This window comes from Canis lupus, chromosome 26, assembly GCF_048164855.1.
Source record: "Canis lupus baileyi chromosome 26, mCanLup2.hap1, whole genome shotgun sequence".
Taxonomy (NCBI): Eukaryota; Metazoa; Chordata; class Mammalia; order Carnivora; family Canidae; genus Canis; species Canis lupus.
In genome coordinates, this window is record NC_132863.1 from 29,430,578 (window position 1) to 29,454,722 (window position 24,145).

Genomic DNA, 24,145 nt, shown 5'->3' on the forward strand with positions numbered 1-24,145 from the left:
GCCATGTTATTTTCTTTTAGAGTTTTGCTAATTTGATTGATGTCAGGAGGGAGAAAGGCAGGAAGGGAAAAATATCTGTCCCTTATTGTTTGATTTCTCCAAAGACTTTTAAAAAACTCCATTTATTGTCCACTTTATATTTCTTCTGAGTTGTTAAGCCCTTTATCTGTTAGAATTAGTGTTTATTGTGATTTTTAAGAGCCCTTTAATTATTAAAGACATTAACCTTTGTCTATAGTATTTCTTGCAACTGGTTTTTCTAGTTGTTTGTATTTTACTGGTTTTTTAAAATTTGTTTTTTTAAATGTGCAGACATTGTAAATATTTCCACAGTAAAATCTTTCTGTTTGTGATTTCTTATTATTTCTGTCCTTATAAAGCACTTTCCTGCATCTTGGTCAGTTAGTAAACATTCAGTCATATTTTCTTCTTGAATTTTTATGATTTGAAGGTTAACTCTTGTTCTGTCCCAACTGCATTGTTATGTGGTATGACAAGCCTGGATGCTCAGATAGTAAAGTCCCTAATATTATATATGTCATGATGAACTAGGTGAATGAAGGAATAGAAAATATCAGTCTCTCTCCCAAAGAAAACAACTGTGTGTTTATCATAAGTATGGAAAAAAATACCCTCTTTGATTATTGGTGTATGCAAGAAATTACAGAGAAGATAAGTAATATATGCAAATTAAAAGCTTTAAGAAAATCCTCCCATCTAAGATGCAAGAAAACATGTAATGGCAAAAATGACATATCAGCATCTTGAGAACTGCAGAGCTTTTCAAGCATCATTTGGAATAAATCAAATATCCACTGAAAAAAGAGCTAAAGGAAAGGAAGCAGCACAAAAGAGACATTGGAATGTGGCTTCTCTAGAAGAGAAGTAAGTACAGATTGAAATAGGTGTTAGGTACCACTTCACATTAGTTAAGTGATCAAACAGGCAGTAAAATGAGAAAGTCCAAAGCCGACAGTTTGGGAAAGCAGTTTCATACTCCACTTCAGTCCTGGAGGGCTTTCTGACATTATTTTATGAACTGTAGAAATGCCTGATATTTCTTCTCAGGGAAATTTCTCCTGAAAAAATAATTTAAAAGAAGAAGAAAACTTACATGTATGATCATGTTTATAGTATCATTGTATATTAAATTTTGAAATGGAATAATGAAATCATAAACTTTTGGACAACTGAAGTATGAGGAAAATACATACAAATTCATTTTCATATATTCCCTTCTGGTTATTTTCTCCCAAAACTGTGGTATTTTTATTTTTATCTTTTTATAGTTGAAATCACAGGGCACATATAATTTTGTTTATTTAGCAGTGTTAGTTATAGTAGCAAAGAACAGAAAACAACTCAGTTACCCAGGAGGAAGACAGTTGTGCATTTTATGGATTATGACCTTATTGGAATATTATGCAGCTATCCCAAGTAGTCACTGTAAAGTTTCTCTGGTTAAACAAAACAAAATTAAACAAAACAGTGAAAACAGAAAACCATACGAAAAAAACAAACTGAAGTAGACATATACAGTCCTTCCAACTATGTTCATACATAATGTTTGCATATGGTCCCAAATCAGATGAGGCCAGAGAGAAATACTGTGTGTTTGGGTGAAAATACTGGGAATGTGATTTAGATCCAGAGAATCAGACTGAAGGTCACAATAGCAGCTTTGCTTAACTTCAGATTGCCTAGTGTTCTCTATTTTCAGAAATTCGGATCCTGTGTATGTCATTTGCCCTCTATGGGCAAGGCCTGGCACTGGGGTCTGAGAGGTACAGAATTACCCACCAGGGTTGCTGCAATGGAAGATTGAGACTGTGAAGGAAAAAATCAGAAGTGTCTGATGAGAGTGTAGGAAAACAGGGAGGTTGTTCAAAGAAGGGACCCATCATTTCTGGTGGAGGGGAGCATGAGGGAGGGCTCCAAGGGGCAGTGTTTAAATCAAGCTGTGATTGAAGACCAAGTAGTACTACGGATACTGAGAAGGAGAGGAAGGGCATTTGGGGCACCAATGTGAGTACAAGCATGGAGTCTGGGAGCTATGGGGCACATAAGAGGGGAGAGTGGATTTGGGCAAGAATAGTCACATTTTATGTCTGTTATCTGAGGAAATTAGGAGGATTTTTATGTTTTTACAGCCCCCTCCGGCCCAGTCGATGGTTCAAGCGTTGGAGTTACTCTATGCTCTGGGAGGTATGCCTGTCTTACGTGTTCTCTGATCTACTTATTATTAGATGGTATTGGTTAGATTGTATTCACGTTAGGGCTCTTAGTATCTTCAGAGATGGGACTGGTTCTCTGCATATGTATGATGCTCTTAACAACTCTGAAGCTTTATCAAAATAAAGAGATGGGACCATAATTAGATTAATAGTACATGAAGTCCAGTTATGACAGTGAATTCATAAAGCATGTTGGGACATCAGGAGCTATTAATAACCATCACTGGAGCCACACTCCTGAAAGATATCTAGAAGATTCCCTAAGAGTACGTCAGATGTTACTTCTCTAGGCCTTTTTCTCAGTCCCTCCACCCCATCCCGAAATTTCTGGCTCAGTGTTTTCTCCCTGTTTCCCCCCCTCATTCCATTCCTGGAATTCCCTGTGAAGAATTGGGTCAATGACCAGCCTATGGAATTCTTTGGGGCAAGGAAACACCAAGCTATAAAGGAACCTGTAGTCTCTTGTTTAAAAATGTAGTTTTTACTTTAAGAAAGAGAGAACTATAGTCTGAATTCATCTGTTTAGGAAGTACCTATCTTTGCTGCAGATGTTGCCCCAAGTGAACAGAATGTCTGGTTTGGTGGTAGGTTTTGATAGAGGTTTTGTCCTTTGAGATTGTTTTGTTTTTAACTTTTTTGTTGAGGCATAATTCACATACCATATAGTTTACCCATTTAAAGCGTATAGTTCAGTGGTTTTTAATGTATTCACAGGGTTGTGCCACCATCACCCCAAGTTTAGAATGTTTAAAACCGTTTTATCACCTAAGAAAAAAAATCCTGTACCCATGGGTGCTCACTCCCCACTCCCTTTCCCCTCTTCCCAACCCCAGGCAACTACTGACCTAATCTCTTTCTTTGTAGACTTGCCTGTTTCGGACATTTCACATAAACAGGATCATATAATCTGTGGTCTTTTGCAATTGGCTTCTTTCATTCAGCACGATGTTTTCAAGAGTCATCCGTGTTATAGAGTGTGTTGATACTCATACCTTTTTATTGCTGACTAATAAAGCATTGCTTGGATGAGATATGCCACGTATTATCCTTATCCATTGAGCAATTGATGGACATTGGGGTTGTTTACCCTTTTTGGCTAAATAAAGCTGCTGTAAACATTTACGTGCTAATTCTTGGTGGACATTCCTACCAGCAGTGTATGAGGGTTCCCCTTGCTTCAGATGATAGCAAGTTGTTATCTGTCTTCTGCGTTAATAGGCATCCTAGAGGAAATGAAGTGGTATCTCATGGATTTGATTTGCATTTCTCTAATGACTAGTAATGTTAAACACTTTTTCATGTGTATTGGCCACTCATAAATCTTCTTTGGAGAAATGTCTGTTCAAATCCTTTGCTCATTTTTACTTGGGGGTACTGTCTTTTTTTATTACTGAGTTGGAAGAGTTCTTTATGTGTTCTGGGTGTAAGTTTCTTTTCAGATCTGTGATTTGTGAATACTTCTTCCATTCTGTGGGTTGGCTTTTCACCTTTCTTGATGATAATTGTTTGTAGTACAAAAGTTTTAAGTTTTCACATAGTTCAGTATATGTATTCTGTTGCTTGTGCTTTTGGTGTCTTGTCTAAGAAACCATTGCCCAACCTCTCTATGGAGATCTCTCTTAGGTTTTCTTTGAAAAGTTTTTATAGTTTCAGTCCTTATATTTAGTAAGTCCGTGATCCATTTTTGAGTAAATTTTTTTGTATGGGGATCCCTGGGTGGCGCAGCGGCTTGGCGCCTGCCTTTGGCCCAGGGCGCAATCCTGGAGACCCGGGATCGAGTCCCACATCGGGCTCCCGGTGCAGGGAGCCTGCTTCTCCCTCTGCCTGTGTCTCTGCCTCTCTCTCTCTCTCTCTCTCTCTCTCTCTCTGTGTGGCTATCATAAATAAATTTAAAAAAATTAAAAAATTTTTGTATGGGGTCCATTTTCATTCATTACATTTGTGATACTTCCCTGCAAAAGAATAGCCAATTACTGATGTAGGATCATCAGTGATTAAAAGGCCTTTAGGTGAGTCTGTGTCAAGTCAGCCCGGAGTGCATGTGTGCCAGAATAGGTTCCTGTCCCTGTTCTTAAGCATGTAGTAGGACCCTGAAAGGAAAGTGTCATGGAATAGTCTGTAATGAGTAGGGGAGAACATTGACTACCTAGAAGTTTTTCTTTTCTTTTCTTTTTTTTTTTTTAAAGATTTTATTTATTTATTCTTGAGACAGAGAGAGGCAGGGAGAGAGACAGAGACACAGGAGAGGGAGAAGCAGGCTCCATGCAGGGAGCCTGACGTGGGACTGGATCCCTGGTCTCCAGGATCTGGCCCCACGCTGAAGGCGGTGCTAAACCGCTAAGCTACCGGGGCTGCCCAGAAGTTTTTCATTTGGATTGATTTGCCTCTAATCCAACAGAATGAAAGTTAAAATATTTTCTAATTCTTCACTGCCCTAAGTAAGCTGGAAAAGGCAGAGGAATTAAGGCACCTGACTTAATTTATAGTTACAAGCTGAATTATCACCTTTCAAGAGATGATTATATGGGAACAGAAGAGAAATTACCTTTCCTGTCTTACTCTGAGCTCTGCAGCATGTTTTTTAATGGCATACCTTGGGAATAGTCTGAATGGCAATAAAGTAGTAGTCAGCATCTTGGGAATCCCATACCTGGATATTGGTTAGTGGTGAAGAGGCAAGGAGAGATGTGGGGAATTGGAATCTGCCCTGTTCAGTAAACTGCCCAGGAGGCAGTTGGATGAATGGTTCTGGTGTTGGCATCCAAGAGAGATCTGGGCAAACATTTAGATTCCCAGTCCCTGGCCTTGTAATTGCTCTCATAGTGTGAGAGGATCAGAGGTTATGGGATACCATTCTGGAACATCTGTGCTTGGACGGAGCAGTGTCTGGGCTGGGTGAGAGGAATGGGGAGTGAGAGGAGGTTGCAGGGCCATTTCCTTGGAATGAAGTTCTTAAATAGAAGCTATTGGAAGTATCAGTTTTTCAAAATTGGGTATTCAGAAGCTCAGAGGCGGTCTTTTCTTCTTTTAATTTAATAGCATTCTGATGTAAGATTGAGTTTGGTAGCATGATTCATCTTTTTGGACAACTTTTCTAACGTACATCATCGTTTATCCTCCTGATAACTGTCTATCTTCCAACACCTTAGTTCACGCCTTCTGATTTTTGTTGTTCCTACGGCAGGTCTAGACAAAGACTGTCGCTTAACTGAACCACTTGGCATGAGAGTTGCGGAGTTTCCTTTGAATCCCATGTTTGCAAAAATGCTGCTCGAATCAGGTATGTGGAGACCAACAGTTCTCGTAGATTCTGTCAGAGGATTACTTCTTGAATTTTGTGTGCCCTAGGGAAGGGGGCACGATATATTCTGAGCAGTGAAGGAGCTAATGCTGTCTGATTTGGGGCATGTTGTTAACTGGAGATTCTGTGTCAGTCACCATTAAACACTTTTTGTTTGTTTCCTGGGGAACTAGAACTGATGCCTGATTTGTTTTGTTTTGTTTTTTTGAAACTGGGAAGTTTTTTTATTTTTTATTTTTTTAATTATGGTAAAAAATACATGAAATGTACCATTTTACCATTTTCAACTGTACAGTTCTGCGGCATTAAGTACACTCACATTGTCGTTCAGGCCTTATCACAATCCATTTCCAGAACTTTTCATCTTTTCAAACTGAAACTCTGTCCCCATTAAACACCAACTCCCCATTCCCTCTTACCTCCAAGCCCTGCAGCCATCCTCTTACTCTGTCCCCATGAATTTGATGATTCTGGGAACCTCCCTTTAGCAGAATCTTACAATATTTGTTCTTTTGTGACAGATTGATTTCACTTGACATACTGTCTTCTGAGGTTCATTCATGTTGTAGCATATGTCAGAATGCCCTTTTTAAAGGCTGAATAGTATTTTGCTGTGTGTACGTACTGCTCATCTGCTGATGGACACTTGGCGTTGCTTCCACCTGCCAAGTATTGTGAATAAGGTTGCTGTGAGCATTGGCATACAAGCATTTGTTGGAGTACCGGCTTTCGCTTCTTTGCTGGATCATCAAATAATTCTGCGTTTAATTTTTTGAGGACTCCTCATTCTGTTTTCCACAGAGGCCACAGTGCTTTGTATTCCAGCCACCAGCACCCAGGAGTCCCACCTTCCCTGACACCTTCAGATGTTTGTGAGGAGATGAGTAAGGGGTAAAAGTTTACGAGCTAGAGGTTGAGTCAGAATCATAGAGTATAGTTTATGTGTCCCCCCGGCCCCCCACCACTCCTACCAGGAAAGGAAATGAGAATTTTTTTCTTGTTTTCGGCTTTTATATTCATTAGCAGTTTACAGAGCTGTACTTCAGACTAAGTATATAAGAGTCAGCTTTAAACACCCAGACGACCTTAGGCTTACATTGAGAAACAGGACTCTTAACTTTGGGGCTGGGGGAGCATATCAGCCAGGAGGCAGGAAACTATGGGAAGGAGGATGGGCAGTGCAGTTTGCTCACTGTCCAGTGCCCTGAAGCGCCCATGACTGCAGCCCTTGTGCCAGGTATGAGCAGCCACTGTCTGCAGAGTGCTTCTCTGGTCGGGTGTGTCTTGGACTTGCTAGGTCAGGTGAGCCCTGCTGAGAGGGAGGCCACCCCAGAGAGGGGTCCAAGAGGAGAGAGACTGCAGAAGGGACACAACCCCCCACTGTGGTACACAGCGAGAGTCCTCGATGTCCCAACTGCTGAGTGCAATAGCATCTCCTTTCTCAGAGTCCTCCTGGGCCTCTGTTCATCTGGGCCACATATGGACATTACAGCAGGGTAAAGTGTTCATATATGATGAACTCGAACAGTCAAACTGTGTATAAATACATGACCTTCGTTTGTAGTATGGTGTAAGGAAAATAACAAAATGTCTTTCACTCCTCGTTGACAATACATGTTTGAAATCAGACATGCTCTTTGTTTTATAGGAAATTTTGGCTGTTCTCAGGAAATTCTAAGCATTGCAGCCATGATGCAAATCCAGAATATCTTTGTGGTCCCCGGAAATCAGAAGTCTCAGGCGGTAGGTCTTTTCCCCCAAGCTGTTCATACCAGTCTCTTTCACTGTGGGCTCTCCTTATTGAAACTGTCTGGGAACCACCAATGACAGGGCTGTGCGAATGGAATCCACTTGCATTCTGCGTGTTTGTCATGTTCTGGACACTCTGCCAGACGTTTTATGTGCCTCGTGTTCCCTTGTGTCTTCACCATAAACTTGGGAGGTAAAAACTATTCTCATCATTTTTAGAGATGAAGGCACAGAAATGTTAGGTAACTCATTTGTGATGGCCCAGCCTTGGGGCAATTGCGTTGCACAGTCCAGAGCCCCCAGTCTTAACCATGCCCTCTTCACTTCCTCATAAGGGAAACAGGCCTTTAGGTGCCTCTGGGAAGAGACCTGGGTGGCACCCTCATGGCATAAGGAGTCTTGCCTGGGCACAGCAGGTTAATTTTGGTGGTGGTGGTGGTAGAGGGGTACTCCAAGCTAAGAGATGGCCACCTGAGGCCCTGGCACCAGAGACCACTGATGGCGTGATTGCAGGGGGTGGGGCGGGGGTGAGAGTATGGGAGGGGTGTGTGGAGAAATCAGGCTATGAAACACACCCTGGATGCAAGGTGTGCTGACAGAGGCAGGCAAGTGTGAGGTCAGGGCTGGTTGTCACAGGAAGAGTAGAGAGTGGCAGCCTTGCACATGTAGGAGCTGAGCTGGGATGTGTGGTTGGGGGAGAGACTTTCTTAGGGGTAGTTGTCCTCTGCCCTCAGAGTCATAACTTGATAGATTATATCTTCCTGCTTCTGTCCCTGGTGAGTTTGTCCATTTTTTCCACTGTTTTTTGGTGGTTGTTTTTTTAAAAATTTTATTTATTCATGAGAGACATACAGAGAATGGCAGAGACATAGGCAGAGGGAGAAACAGACTCCCTGTGGGGAGCCCGATGTGAGACTTGATCCCAGAATCCCGGGATCACAGCTTGAGCCAAAGGCAGATGCTCAACCACTGAGCCACTCAGGTGCTCTGCATTTGCTTCTCTATTAGTCCTTCTGATGGTCCTCCCTTAGCACAGGCCGACTCATTTTCAATATGAGGAACCTGAAGTCCCACCCACTGCCTGGAACTGCAGCATGTCCCCTCCACGGTCCAGCCTCTCCCCTGCTTTGCTTTCCTCTAGCACTTCTGCTACCTGCTGTACCATATATGTGGCTTGTTTGTTTGGTTTTTGCCTCCACCACTGTTTATTCACTGTTACATCCCAAATGCTTAGAATAGCGCCTGGCCTCTAATGCACAGGAGACACCTGTTAACGAAGAAATGAATGGAAGGCAGGAAGGTGGGTAGGTAGGCTGGTTAATTATGTGGTATTTGATACAAGGAGAAAATTCTAGAGATACTAAGTATATTTGTGTGCTTCTGTGCTTATCATGTGTGCTGTTCCTCAAACTCACTACAGCGGGCAGCCCAGCCCCGTGGCTCAGCGGTTTAGCACCTGCCTTCGGCCCAGGGCGTGATCCTGGAGACCTGGGATCAAGTCCCACGTCAGGCTCCCAGCATGGAGACTGCTTCTCCCTCTGCCTGTGTCTCTGCCTCTCACTCTGTCTCTCATGAGTAAATAAAAACTTAAAACAAACAAACAAACAAACACCTCACTGGAACAGGGTGGTATTGCCCAGGATCATACAGAAGGGAAAATGGAGGGACAAGATCTGAGAGGATTGTGCGGCTGGTGGTAGCTTCCGACTACAGTGTCTACCATGTGCCAGATAGCTGGCCCCCTGCCCTCTCGGAACCTTACGTTCTCCTGGGAGCTGGGGCTGGTGGGGTGGGTTGGGGGGTAGTTCTTCTGAGAGAGATGGTATTGACTGGATAGAGGATAGAGGAGGGAAGACCCAAGGACACTAACATTTTCTTGTATCTCTGGCTGGTATTACAGTGAATCATCTTAATCCTGCAGCAGTCTTGATAGGTTTAATATCCTGATTTTATAGATAAGGAAGTTGAGGCTGAGAAAGGGTACATTACCAATCTGAGGTTTTTAGGAAATGGTGGAGCTGGAACTGGTACAGAGCAGGTGTCTGTGACTCTGCAAGCCACAAGCCATTCCGTGTAATGTTACCTCCCTGTACCAGAGGCTCACAGGAGTCGGCTGTGAGAATAAATGTTGTTTTATTCTTTCCAGATTCGAGTACACCGCAAATTTGCTGTGGAGGAGGGTGATCATCTCACTATGCTCAATGTGTATGAAGCATTTATCAAAGTAAGCACAGTTAGCCCTCGAAAGGCCCATTCAGTCACTCGAGGTGTGAGGATTCCAGAAATTCAGTTTATAAAGGAATGGCTGAGAGACCTCTGTAGTTTCCCATTAGATTATTGCCAGTACTTCTGACCCACTGGGGTTGGGGTGGGGGGTGGAGGGGCTGCCTGAGTCTGTGGTATGATTTTGCCTGGAAGGACACAGGAGTTACTCCTGACTGTCCCCTACCTGGAGACTTGGCCTGCTGGCAATGTGCTGACGGCTTGGCCAGGGACCTGGCTGTGAGAGGGGTGTGCAGTGAGGACCTGCATCTGCTCACATGCCCTACCCGTATTTAGCTAAATGCAGTGTTGATTTTTTTTATATTCTTAACATTTTGTAAAACTAAGCAAATGATACGGCTTAAAATTCTCACTAAAAATTGCTGAAAATTTCAGAGAGCTTTAAAAATGATAAAAACCATAAGAAACCTCTTATATAGCAGAAAGGGTGAGAGGGGGAAATTAGATATTTCAGATTTCAGTATCTTGTATTCGTTCCCTTAAATACTCTCTTAGAAGAGGAGAAATACTAAATTTTTGTTTCACCAGAGATCTAAGGGAGTTTATTCAGTTATTGAACAGTTTTCAGTAAAACCTCATCTCTTACTGAGAACATGGATTATGAGTTACAGCAGTTAAAATTCATTTGCGTAAGTGCAGCATTCTATCTTTAATCTGAAGCTTGCTCTGCTGCTGGAAGGCAGATACATGTTTACACCGTGTTAGTGGATAGTTGCCTTCTTGGAGAATCTTCTGTGAATTACATTTTCTTATTTAAAATGCCTTCCTGTCTGGCTTAGAATTTCAGAGGTACATCCCCACAGCAGTAATTTAAGACATAATGATCCACTTAAGAATGTAGGATAAAATTAAGCACTGTTGATAGACAAATCATACTTTGGGGATTAAATAATAATAATTTGTGAATTATTTCTAAATTGGCAAGTGTCTTGCTCACCTGTAGTCTCACAGAATGGTGAACTCAAAGAAAGTTGATTTACAAAGTTAATTTACCAAGACCCACAGGGAAGTGGTTCTTATTGATGACTTGCCAGTCGGTTGGGTATTTCAGATTGAAAACAACTCTGCTTGTCAGTATGTTCTCCTTTGCCTTTTGGCGCAGGGAGTGAGATGGAAGAGCAGATGGTATGGTATGCATGAGGGTCAGCATCTGTCTAGGGAGATGGGGCAGGAAGGGGCTTGTTAAGATGGGAAGATCTTCCCCACTGAGTAACCAAAGGGGAGAAAGAGGAAACTGCCTGGTAGTGTAGCCACGGTTGAAAACTTGTCTGCATTTTTCTCACTCCCCCTCTGTCTCGGTTGCCCTGCAGCACAATAAAAACTCCCAATGGTGTCAAGAACATTTCCTGAATTACAAGGGTCTCATCAGAGCTGCAACAGTGCGAGAGCAGTTGAAGAAGCTTCTTGTCAAATTCCAAGTGCCCAAGAAATCAAGTGAAGGTAAGAGCAAACCACCACACCTGGTGATGCTGCATCCTGTGCTGTTCACTTGCATTCCTCAACGGTCCGTGCAGGGCTGTGTGAGTCCACACAGTGTGCTCTGTACCTACGCCGGGCTCACACAGAATTGCCCATGCTGGTGAAAAGCTGAGCATGTAAAAGTAGCATGTGTTTTCCATGGAGGTCCATTTTTATTTCTGAGGGCTGTTCTTAGTAAAAAAAAAAAAAAAAAGAAATTTACAAGCCCTGACAAGACATCAGGATTATTAACATTTACATTATTGCATGTTACATAGCTAATTTCCCCATGTAGACTTTGCAAGACATATTACTTTTGTAAAAGGACAGTATTTATGGCTATTCCATATAAAGTGTGTTTTATTTTCAAATGCAGACATTACTAATCAAGTCTGTGTGTTAAGCCTCAACAGTCCCTGGGGTAAGACAGGAGTGCTGTATAAGACAGGGTCTCTGGCTTCTGGCAGTGACTATTGCCACCATTAATTGAGGACATCATGGCAGGGTTTCTACAAATATTCCCTCACTTAATTGCCCACTCTGTGAGATGTAGGGTGATACTGTCCTCATTTTACAGATAAGTTGTAAAATCTTAGGGAGAAATTCAGTGGAGTTGAGGACAACACAGCTGATTCAGCTGAGCCAGTTCTGTGTGGCTCATAGCCTGTGCTTTTGAGGAGGTGACCCATCTGCTCATTTCACTCAGCCATTGCCCAGTGAGTGCCTGCTGCGTGCCAGGTGCCCTGCCACCCTCTATGCCCTGAGTACTTGCTAGCACCCCATTAACACCTAAAGTAGGCCTGCAAGTGTGCCAGTGTTTCCATGTGTGAGTTCATTTAATGCTCACCCTAATCCAGTGATATGTGCCACTTGTATCCAGTTTATAGATGAGATCAATGGGTGAAGAGGCAAAGAAGAACTTGCTAAAGGTCACATAGTGCGTGTGTAGTGGAATCAGAACTTGAACTCAGGCAGTTTCATTCCTGCCATTTCACCCTTATTTTTGTCTCTGTCCTAAGGGCAAGCGATTACAAAATGGTGAAGACATGGTTCTGATTCTGAGGACAGTGAAGGGAGGGATTCATGTAGATAGAGTGTTACAGTGTGAGGTCATCGGTTCTCTTCCAAGTTAGAGGAGTAGACCCTTCCATACGTGAGGTAGACAGAGGTGGCAGATGTAGTAGGAATGCAGGGAGGTGGGAACCTAGTGGGGTTGGGCCTGGGAGGCCACATAGCAGGCCTTGAGATGCGGTCCAGTCCAGCAGCCTGGTTACACTAAGGAGTACAGGGCAGGGGTCTGTGGAGACAGGTGCGTGGGGTGAGGGACATATTAGATGCTCACAATATTAATGAATGAAGAAGCTCACTGGAGAGGGGAGAATTGAAACCAGAGTGGGTAAAGTTGGTGTCATTGATAGAAGCGAGAAGCTTCCAAAGTCAGCTGACTAGGGAGAAGCTGATCTAGTGCTTGTCGCCTAACAGACAGATGGCAGCCTTACTTCTACATCTGTGTTTCTTAACCTGTTTTTCATTATCAACCTCTCGCTCAGGAGAAAAGTGACATTAAATTTAAGTTCTTCCTAAGGAGAGAAATTAAACATGAAAGGAAATAAGATTTCATAAGGTAGGGGTGAGCCTTGGTAGGCCATACCATTGCAGTTTCTAAGATTCCCCTCTTCCTTGCCCCCAAGAGCCAATTTTCATCCCTTGGAAGCAGTGTCTCCCTGATAAGAATGTATGTTCTATATAGGAGTTTCTATCAGGTAGCAGTTGGAGAGAAGAGATTGAATCTTGGATCAGATTGTGGTTAGAAATGTAGATTTGAGATTTATCATATCTGTTCTGTGCTGAGAAGCAATAGAGAAAATCATAGAAATAATAAATTATGTAGAAACTTAAAATTTCTGAATATTAAAGAAAAAGCAAATAGTGAAAATATTTTTAGCATAGATGAGAAATTAAAAACTTTGTCACAGGATGAGTTCATTTAACATGCTTATAAAAAATACTAGTTTTCAAGTTGACAAATGGGCAAAGGAACAGAAAACTCACAAAAGAAGAAATATAGATAGCAATTGATCAACATACAGTAGAAGAAGGCGTGCCTTTTTGCCATAACATTGCCAGTAAGAACATGGTGAAACTGACACTCTCATGCACCGTTGATGGTTTTGTAAATTACACCACCTTTCGGGAACTTACTTACCAATACACTGTATTTCATTGGATCTAAGATGCCATCATTTTTTTTAAAACTTATGTTTTATTTACTTATTAAATATTTTATTTATTCATGAGCGACATACAGAGAGAGGCAGAGACATAGAGGGAGAAGCAGGCTCCTTGCAGAGAGCCCAGTGCGGGACTCAATCCCAGGACCCTGGGATCAGGACCTGAGCCAAAGAGACACTCAGCCACTGAGCCTCCAGGCGTCCCTAAGATGCCATCATTTGTAGGGCATGCCATTATTTTATGTACCACTAAGAAAAAAGTACTGCCAGTTACAATTACAAAATGCTGTCCTGATCTCAGTAAGTTAAAGGGGAAAAAAAGAGTGAGTCTTAGAATTGATGGAATGTAAAAAAAAAAAAATAAAAAATTGATGGAATGTGGCATGTTGTAAGCCACATCCATGACATTATCCTTTGCATAATCATATAGAATGTATCCTTTGGAAATCATTTAATAAATGGTTGGGCTCTATCCTTGGAAGATGTTTACTGTAGCAATACAGACACCAATTAAAATGGGACATTCGAAAAATTGTGAAGAATTATGTGCTGTAGCTTCTAACCACAGAAATAACTTTGTGATGTACGTATGGGAGAAACATTAAGATTTTCTCCTAAAAAAGGAGTTTTGGGATCATTGGCCAGCCTATGGTGTACTCCCTTGGGTTCTGGTGCCCGGCTTTGGTCTTGTCACCTGTGGCCTGGGGAGTTGGGGCATCCCAAGGTAAAGGAACAATCCAGCATGGTTCTCTCAACAGCTGTAGGTGGTGCCAATGCAGGCACCCAGCCCCGGGAGGCATGGGGCTGGGGCTGGTTCGGGGAGGTTTGCAAGGTGGCTCAAAGCAGTCTGGGGTGGGGCCTCAGAGCACAGGCCTGAGCACACAGAGCATTGGGGAGGCAAGGGGCTCACCCGTCACTCTGTTTGCTACCTTGTATAGGTGATCCAGATCCAGTCCTGAGGTGCATTGTTTCAGGATTCTTTGCAAATGCAGCACGGTTTCATTCTACTGGAGCTTATAGGTAACATACTTCATGGAGTCATTTGCTAAAAGGAGAAATCTTAAAGATGATCTCTACCCCATTAGAAAGCTGATGTGCTCAAAGAGTACAGAAATTAAATTAAATAAATTCTCTTTATCTCCTGCCTCCTTCCAAAGATGAGTTGAAGTTTACTACATAGCTTTCAGCATCATATCTTACTTGATGGACATGATTCTCAAATATTCAGCTCATCCCTATGTTGTAGAAGGATGATATAATTATAAGTCTGGAGGCTGGAAATATTTCCATTCTAATTACCAGAACAATAGAACTGGAAGAGACCTTTCTTGGAGAAACTACCCTGGCCTTCGGTAGTTCATTTTGTTTTTAGAGACCTGTGGGACTGAGGCCACTGCCTACCCGGTAGGTAGGTTGTGGCCACAATTGCTGTATTTGGATGTTGGCAAGTGTTTCTTCATGTGCTGCATGTGCCTCCTGCTACAGATCACAGCCCGTTTCTTCCAGTTCCACTTTCTGGACAGAAAATCACTGGTCACTAAAACCCTCCTAATAACCTCAGGACCTTGGCTCATTCTGGTCCACTTCACCTGAGCCTTTTAAACGTGCATCTGTTCTTTCATATGGGAGCAGTCCAAAGGCTTCCTCCCCAGCTTTTCTTTGCATTTTCTCCATATATTATTTTGTCATTAGCTTTTTCCCCTTAGAAAATACTATGTTCCTATTTTCTGAGGGGAAGTTGGCCACAGTGTTCCCTGTCCTGGATGCTGGGCTTTGTGAAGGAGTCCAGAGTTTCACTGAGCTTTCTTGTTCGCCTTTTGGCAGCCAGGTCTCTTACATCTAATATCCTGGTAGCTCTTTGAACCTCAGTGTAGCATTTTACCTTTACCTCTAGTATGTTCTGTTTGTTACTCCAGGCCAAGTATTCTAGCTCCTCAGGGCCATGACAGTGTTACCCATCCTGAGCTCCCCCTCTCAAATGTTTATGGCAACTCTGGAGAGGCCTGTGAGGGTCTGCAGTGAGTCCTGTAATTTTGTTGTCCTTTTGATTCCCCCACTTGCCTCAAGGGTATATTAGCAAGCAGTTTGTACTAGCATTAAGAAAATTCTTTCACTAGAGTCCTTAAAAAAATATGGGCTACATGACAGGCTTCATGGTCTGCCAGTCCCTTTGAGGCAAAAGCTCCGTGTCGATCCGCTCAGGCCACCTGGTAGCACAGCAGGACCCTGGCGTGCTGGTTTTATCACAGAGCAGGAGATGAGCTCACTCATGGTGCTCGAAGCACTTCCCTGACACACAGGTCCCTGGCACCCACAGGAACATCCCATACTCAGGGTTTGGGCAGCAACATCCTCATCTGTTTATTATGCTCTCTTGTGATCTGATCTTACTGATAGTTGTGTGTTCGGTAATGAGTTTTTGAATTAAATTGAATCACATCTGAGTTGAAATTTGAAATGTTATCTCAGAGACATGGATCGTCCAATACTGAGCTTTCTTTTCCCTGTTATTTTGTCTCCCCATAGCCTTTATCTTTACTATTTAACTTTGTTTAATAGAAAATTTTTACAGAAGTAACTGTATATATTATTTCTATCCCTGAGGAAACTGTTTTGAAAGAGAACGTATGGAAGATAAACATGAACATGAGTATGAGCAGAGCAGTAAATTTTTCATGTTTTTTCCTAAATGGCGACATTCTGTTTTTCTCCTCTTTTCTGGATGACTTGTTCTTGACTTTTGGGGTGGCAGTGGGTGAGGGGTCCACCAGCACACTAGAGAAGATGGAGAGAATAGTTCTTTTGAGTGAAGTGCTACCCGCATGCATTTTTGGATAATAGGAGACACATCTGTGGGAGAGTATTTTAGACTGACTTCAGATAAAATTCTGTTTGCAAGGACTATCCGTGACGATCATGAATTACATATCCACCCTGCCTCGGTCCTCTACGCAGAGAAGCCGCCTCGCTGGTAAGCCACGACCTGCTTCTGAGCCTTGTAACTGCTCAGGAGGCAGGGCCTGCTTCTTGTTCACCCCCAGGCCTGGCTTGGCGCCTGGCATACATGTTTGTTGTCTTTGTTATGCTGAGTCATCTACGTAATTTCTGTTCTTATCAAAGATTTCCTAATGCACATGGTGATATTCCTCTACTCACTTATGTGTTCAGCAAACATTTATTTTCACCTCCATACTAGGGGCTAAACCTTGCACTGGACACAGTGATGTGGAGGCACATTGGGTTCCGGGCCACAGTCCTGATGGAGATGTAAATTCAGACAGCTTCCAGCAACTCAGGAGAAGGGACTGAGGGCCAGGGGAGTATAAAGCTTTGAAGTTGGCACCTCACATGCCAGGGAGAGTCAGGGCTGGCTTCATGGAGGAGGTGACACTTGCTTTGGGGCCTGCAAACAGAAGTTTTCAAGCAGAAAAGAATGTGAAGGGAATACAGATGGAGGTAGGAGCAGAGGCACAGCCACAGGAAGGTGAGAGAACCTGTCTGGGAAATGGGGAGTCACTGGTGCAGCGGGCCCGAGGCTACCCTAGGGTGGTAGGTAGGTGAGATTGGGTGAGTCTGGGACCATGCCTGTGAAGGAAGAAATGCGCACACAAGAGGAGGCATTTAGAACTTCTAATAGTACTTTAGTAGGTTAAGTTTTTTTGTCTGCCCAATTTGATAATAAGAGTGGAGCCTGTCTTCTGTAGGTCTTAAAATCTCATTTTTCTAGTAATTTTTTAATATTGTGTTTTGTAAAAATACTGTTCTCACAATGGACTGGAAATTTTAAAAAAACAAGAATTGATTCTTTACCACAGATAGGTGGAAAAGGCCTAGGAGAGAGAGGGCGCCTGGGGAGGGGAGATAATGGTGGAATGAAGGAGAGGGCAGAGAGATCTGCTGTAAGGTACTTGGCACCCTAGAGTAGTGGTTTCCAAAGTGTGGTTTCCAGGTAAAGCAAAAGCATCACTTGGAAGCCTGTTAGAAATGCAGATTTTCCAGCCATGCCCAGCCTTTCTGAATGAGAAACTGGGAATGGGGTCTACCAACCTGTTTTAACAACCGCTCCAGGTGGTTTTGATGGGTGGCAACATTTGAGACCCTTTTGCTGAGACCTAAGAATAAGACTTGGTCCTGTAACCAGTGCAGATCCAGAAACTGCTTAGCTGGAGTGAGACTTGGTTGGTCAGTTCTGGGTTTAGAAATGTTACCTGACATCCATCAGCATGCACGGTGAGTTAAAGAGGAAAGCAGGGGATCCCTGGGTGGCGCAGTGGTTTGGCGCCTGCCTTTGGCCCAGGGCGCGATCCTGGAGACCCAGGATCGAATCCCACATCGGGCTCCCGGTGCATGGAGCCTGCTTCTCCCTCTACCTGTGTCTTTGCCTCCCTCTCTCTCTCTGTAACTATCATAAAAAAAAAAAAAAAAAAAAAAAAAACTTTAAAGAGGAAAGCAGACCTTGGTTCTAGATCTTTTCCCAAGGGTTTGCTGACTTTGGGTTGACTAATTTGGGAGTTGCTTAATTTGGGAGACTTCTTTTTTCTGCTTCATTCTCAAGGATCCCTGAAGGGCAAAGAGAGCATGGCTGAACAGAGCCAGTCCTGAGGCAGCCCCATTACCTTAGGGTGGCAAAGGGAGCACTCTTCTCTTGCTTCTGCAGAGGCCCCCTCCCTTGCACTGACCTTCAGTAGCTGGTCATTTGTTGGCTTCAAGGAGCACATGGTGGCAGAGTGGCCGGGATGTGTATAGTTGTTAGGAAAGCCCTGAATCAGCACTTTAGATATCTCAGAAACGGGTATCTATCCAATACACAAACTCTAAAATCTGAGAATTTGAAATTATCTTCTGGTCTCTTTGGTGTCTTTTTACCTCAGCCTCAGGCAAGGCCCTCCTCCTTTTTTCCCATAAGTAGAGGTATAATTTATTTACAGTGAGAATATTGACAACTGAGTACACTTATGTAATCCACGTTCCAAATAAGATATATAATATTTCCATCTCTAAAAAGTTCCCTTGTGTCTCTTTACAGTTAATTTCCATCCCTTTTCAGAATCAGGCAAGCCAGCCTTTGCTTGTATTTCTACATTTTCTAATAAAGTCCGTGCTCTGTTGAGAGTTCCATACGTGCAGACTGAGAATCCAGAAAGGTCCTGCACTGCTAAAGGAGATGTTCTAGAAGTCCTGTCAGACTGGGTCTCCCCTCTAAGGTAACACACTCTTGGCTACCGCTCAGGTCGTGAGGCACAAGTGCATTTGTTCACTGTAGTCCCTGGCACACAGAGTAGGTACTGGGGAAAGGGGAAAGCTCACCAGCTCTGCTTGCTGTGGTTCTGGATTCTTACCATAAAGTATAGGAAATTCTTGTTTTCTCCTGGTTTCAGGGTTATCTACAATGAAGTTATACAGACCTCCAAGTATTACATGAGAGATGTGACTGCTATCGAATCCGCTTGGCTGTTGGAGCTGGCTCCACACTTCTATCAACAAGGAACGGTAGGAGTGAATAGAGACTATCTGTCAAAACCACCTCTTAGCTGCTTCTTCATATTTTTAAGTACAGACCAATTCTCCAGTTTCAAGCCCTAAATTTATTGCCGCCAATAGTGTGTGGAGTGGAAAGGCCACTTCCATATCCCTACCCCATTCTGTGTGAAAGCACTATAGCATTTGCTCATAGTGAAGTGCATTTAGAAACAAATCTCCAACTTACAAGACAAAAAGAATGTATTTTTGGCTTTTCCTCTCTCCCTCTGCTTTTCTTTCTTCAAAAGAAATTATATCACACTTTGGACCATGTTCACAAGGAGTGGCACAAATATTCTCTGATGAAGATTGCCTCACAAAGAACATAAAGAGGTGTGCAAGCTTACACCCAGGGTGGTTTGTGTAGTAGGTGGTGACGCTGAGCATTGGCATTCCTGTGTATACCCTTCTTCCATGGCAGGCTCATGGGCATGACCAGCAGGAGATGCAGTTTTGTTTTCTTTATTTTCACACACAAAAACTTGGTGTATTCATTGGAATGCCTGGGGAAGTCTATATATTCTTCTAACAAGATCTTTAATTGGTGCTTATATTTGGAAGGCTGGCAGGAAAACAGGTAAATCAGAGTTCAGAAGCTTCCATTGACTCATTCTGTTTGGTCTGCGTCATGTTTTTAATTGGAGTGTTCAGTGCAATCACATGTCATGCAATTATTGATATGGTTGGATTGAAGCCTGCCATCTTGCTGATTGTGTTCTGTAGTGTGAATTAGTTCTTTTTCTTTTTTTTTTTTTTTTACTGCTTATCCTCTTTGTTGCCCATTGCCTGAAAACAGTTGCTTTAGATACTTTGTTCAGTTATATTACTCTTTACCCTAGAAAACAAAGTCCAGACCTTTACTTCATCAGGGCTGTAACCAGACTGCAATGTTTTCAACCCCAAATTTGGATTGATGGATGCATTTAAAAATTGGGAGATTCTACAGTAAATAAGGGTTTCAGATTTCTCTTAAAAGAAATGGTAAGTCTGCCAGTGCAAGGGGTGCCTGTTGGCTCAGTTAAGCGCCTGCCTTCAGCTCAGGTCGTGATCTCAGGGTCCTGGGCTCGAGTCCCGCATCGGGCTCCCTTCTCAGTGAGGAGTCTGCTTCTCCCTCTCTCTTTGCTCTTCATCTCTGCCTGTGCTCTCTCTCTTGTTTTGTTCTCTCTCAAATAAGTAAAATCTTTAAAAAAAGAAAGTCAGTCTGCCACACTGGGCCTGCATTATTGCTTGGCAGCAATCAGCAGGGGCTGAGGGACGGCTGCTGGCTGTGAATAATGCTGTCCGGGTGCCACAGCCGTGTTTCACTTGTTTGCTTCACTTGTTTGACTCCTGCAAACATTTGACATGTGGCCCTGTAAATGGAAGGCTCTTCTCATCCCTCCAGTGTCAGGGGAAATTGTCTTTTTAAAACCTTCTTAAAGTATATAATTGTATCCAATCAAATGAAAACTATTTCAAGCCTCTACAGTTCTTCACATATCCTCATACCAATACTTCAGTTAGATATGAGATCAGCCGCAGGCACCTATAAAAATTCAGAGTATGTTGTCTGTGCTGTGTTGAAGGGCTGGAAGGGCTGACAAGAACACAAGTGAGAATGTCTTTCCCCTCACAACCCCTTGAGCGGAAAACAGCAGACTTCAGAAGTCCAGACAAGTGAGGAGAACTGCCAGCCAGAAACTGAGGAGAATAATACAGTTGGGTAGTGCTGGTGGTTCAAGTCGGGGGATGCGAGCATGAGAGGGGGTTAACCCAAAGTTGTCGTGGATCCATTCAGACTCTCAGAGAACAGAAGCTGAGTCATTTTCCCTTCTCAGTTCAAAATCTTAGTTCAGGCCCACCAAGTTAGAGCAGATAGTCCCAGAAGTTCGAAGACAATGACAATCCCAGATTTCTGCATTAGTCTCTTCTCTCCAAATACCTGTCATCCAGCTTATTGACTTACTCAGATCACTGCATAAGATCAGAGTATTTTTAGAGATGCCTGGATCTTACAAGTCATCTGCTGTCACAGTTTCACTGTATAGGCGAGGGCCCCAAAACCCCTCAAGAACTGTGGCCCCTTACCTAAAACAATCCAAAGGTACTTCTGTTCACTTGTGCAGAGTGAATGGATTTCCCCAAGAGCTGTAGAAGTCTCCAGTGGCTGCCCATGCATGATAGATGCTCCTTTGTCAAACACATGCCCCTGCCTACTGGCCTCAGAAGGTCCCTGCCTCTGCTCCTGGCACCTTTGGTAGCTTTCCATTGCTGTTTGCAGAATGTCACTCACCCTGTACAGAGGCCTGAAATGGTCCAGAGTCGGCTGTGTTTACATTCAGCATTCTTCTCAGAAATGAGCACCAAAAATGGTCGTGTGCATGGGCATGATGACATCAGCCCCATTCCCAAGCTAGGGCCACGAGTGTCTAACATTAGTTGGAGGGGTCCTCTTGGGTAAAGTGTGGGGAGGAAGGAGATGACAAATTCAGCAAGACCCCAGCTAGAGGGAACAGGGTGACCTGCTCAGAGGTTCTCCTTCCAGGCCCAAAGTGTTGTGTCCTGATTCTCAGAGGTGTCCTTGGGATCTAGGAAAAACCCTCTTAACCAGGGCCTTTGCAGGAACTGTACTTGTCCTTTTTTCAGTATGCGTGGTTGGAAAGAGACTTCTTGCTGCTCTATGGGACTTGTGTCCCATTCACTCCGTCAGCAGTACAGGTACTTCATGGTGTGTTCTGTCTCTAATTCAGCCCACGTTCTTCTAGGGCCCGTGGTTCCCCACCAGCAGTGGCCTTGCTGTCTCAGCCCACGTGGGTGTGCAGGTGTTGGGCACTGAGCCTGTTGGGGACCGGCAGTCAGGCCGGGAGTTCCTCATGTGAAAATCCTACTGTGTGTTAGGGTGACATAGAGAGATCCTTGATTCAAAGCTTCTGTTCACATACTCTGCACTAAATGCGTGTTTTAGGATTTCTAGCACATCCGTCCATCTTAGGACGTGAAGTGTAATGGTATCCCTAAATCCTATTACCTGGTGCCTGTGGTTATGATGTTATGCATCGTGTGCTGTTCATACTGTTAGGGAGCTCTGTTTTCTGAAAGGAAAACGTGGTACTGGGAGGACACCTCCTGGGTGTCTCTCCTGCACATGTGCTTGACAGGGGAGTCTGTGAGGGCAGCGCCCCGAGCACATGTACCTGCATGTGGAGATGTGTGCTGGGATGCTGGGTCCCCTTGTCCCGATGGAGAGGCTACCTTTCCTTGACCATTCACAAGAAATTCATGGAAACGTGAGGTGATGTCCAGCCCAAGCCCCAGTCCCTTGAGCACAGGGTTTGGCTGTGGTGCTGTCCTGGGGCCTGGGGTGCAGGGAAAGCATGTCCCATTGCCACCTTCCCGCAGGGCCCTACGTGACCAGGGTTGGCTGTGGCGGGCTGGGGCCTGGGCTGCTGGACCTTACTGAAGGGCCATTGCTTTGGTCAGTCACTCTGGCTGTCTCCCACCACACTGCTTATTGAGGGGCACAGCATCTCCCCAGAGTGTGGGAACCAGAGAGCAGCGCTGGTTGGGTCGTTTATGTGAGGGTTATGTTGAAGTCCAGTCTCTCTGCTGAGTGACCCCTAACTCTGATGGCTTCTCTTCTCTTGCAGCACCTGTCCCTCAAAGCCAAAAGGGCCAAGGTCCAGGACCAGTGAGCAGAGCTCGGCCACCACCGCAGGGGGCTTGGCGCCCTCTCCTCCATGCTGCGGGTCCCCGGCCCTGGGTGGTGAGCTGGCCTCGGCTCACGTGGAATCTTTGTGGCTCTGAAGTGGGCCATAGCCCGTTCATCAGCCCCTTCCTTCCTGCTCCCCTTGGCATCTGCATTCCTTGCTGGGATCCCGGGGGAGTTTGTGCATGGGCAGGCATCCTGCTGCGCTGCACCCAGGCGGAGCGGCTCACTCAGCACCCCCGCTGACCCAGCATGCCACTTCCAGCAGGCACACGGTTCTGGCCCAGCTTCATGGGGCACGTGGAGGATAGCCAGCCACTGCAGGCTGAAGCGCTGTGCAGGCTGGACGGGGCGGGGGGTGCCGGGCAGGCTCTGCTTTCCCTGGCGAGGCCACAGCTGCACTGACCAGTAAAGTCTGCTGCCGGCTGTGAACAGGCGCGTGTCTGAGGACGGATGAGACCAGGCTGCGGTTTCTGCCAGAATCACTGAGGGGCATGTGTGGCGGGCACAGGGGCTCCCAAACCAAGCAGCTTCTGTTTTCCCTCTGCACCGTGACCTTGTGTGTCTGTGGCAGGAGACTTTGCAAGGCTTGGTGACCGACAGGACTCGTGTGCACTGCTCTTTGTTAGCAAAGGGTTTCTGTCTCTTGCAGCGGGGCTTGGCTTTCTCTTCACATTGACACCACATCCTGATGCCATGAGCTGAGCACTAGTGAGTTCGCCAGCTCACACCCTGGCCAGAACCCTCTGTCACAGGAATTCACAACAGTTAGAGGCTCTAAGCTTCTGTAGCTCAGGAACATAACTTGTATATTTGTTTTTTTGTTTCTTTGTGTGGGTTCGGTGAGAACCTGGGGCGGCCCTCCCAGCAGGCTCTGGTTCTACTGTCGCCCCAGGGTGGCTTTGCTGGGATGATGTTTGCGTTTCAACACAGGACCGATGCAGGTTTTCCTCTTACTGTTTCAATGACTTTTATTTTAAAAACACGTAGCTTGAAATTTTATTTTTGTACTGATCTTAGTTTGGATGTGCCACTTTGGCACCAAACATGTATGTCATTTTTATTTCCATTTTGTAAACATGTAAATAATAGTGATAACTTGTTAATAATAGTAAACCTTTGTACCTCAAGTAAATGTGTTCCCTCCCTACTCGTGGTATTCGTGGTCTGTATTTTTGTTTTGTTTTGTTTTTATTTATTCATGAGGGACACAGAGAGAGAGAGACAGAGACACAGGCAGAGGGAGAAGCAGGCTCCATGCAGGGAGCCCGACGTGGGACTCGATCCCGGGTCTCCAGGATCACACCCTGGGCCTACGGCAGGCACTAAACCGCTGAGCCATCTGGGCTGCCCTGTGGTCTATATTTTAAGATGGTCCAGTGGATTCTTCTGAGGGAGGCCTGGACTTGATGCCCCAGAGGTACAGTGGCTTTTGAGGTTCCGTGGACACAAGGAGCCTCATCAAGCAAGATCACTGCGACCATACGCCCTCTAGACTCATGAGAGTAAATGGTGGGAAACATCACCCACCATTTAAATAAAGTTTAAATAAAGTCCAAAAGCGGTGCTACTTTTTGCCAGTTTCTGATTGGGATCTTTCCATAGAAAAGTCAAACATTTATTTTTGTGAAGTCTGAATTTAGGACCATGGCTAATGGTGATAAGCTGCTGTAGGAGTGGGAGG

At 44.3% G+C, this 24,145-nt stretch overlaps 1 protein-coding gene across 4 annotated transcripts in view; it reads left to right on the forward strand.

Moving 5' to 3' along the window:
• The window catches only part of DHX35 (DEAH-box helicase 35), a 65,857-nt gene extending 42,246 nt beyond the window's left edge, over positions 1–23,611 (forward strand). Inside the window, exons 14-22 of one of the 4 annotated variants that reach the window (XR_012018582.1) lie at positions 2,151–2,205; positions 5,419–5,514; positions 7,184–7,278; positions 9,431–9,508; positions 10,878–11,007; positions 14,195–14,276; positions 16,156–16,227; positions 18,304–18,460; positions 18,635–18,746. Coding sequence is in view for 3 of the 4 variants with exons in the window: in XM_072801017.1 (XP_072657118.1) it covers positions 2,151–2,205; positions 5,419–5,514; positions 7,184–7,278; positions 9,431–9,508; positions 10,878–11,007; positions 14,195–14,276; positions 16,156–16,227; positions 18,635–18,746; positions 19,616–19,690 (795 nt within the window). In the remaining variant the exon portion in view is untranslated. The other 3 variants (XM_072801018.1, XM_072801017.1, XM_072801019.1) reach the window with 3 other exon arrangements.
• The last annotated feature ends 534 nt before the right edge of the window (positions 23,612–24,145 follow it).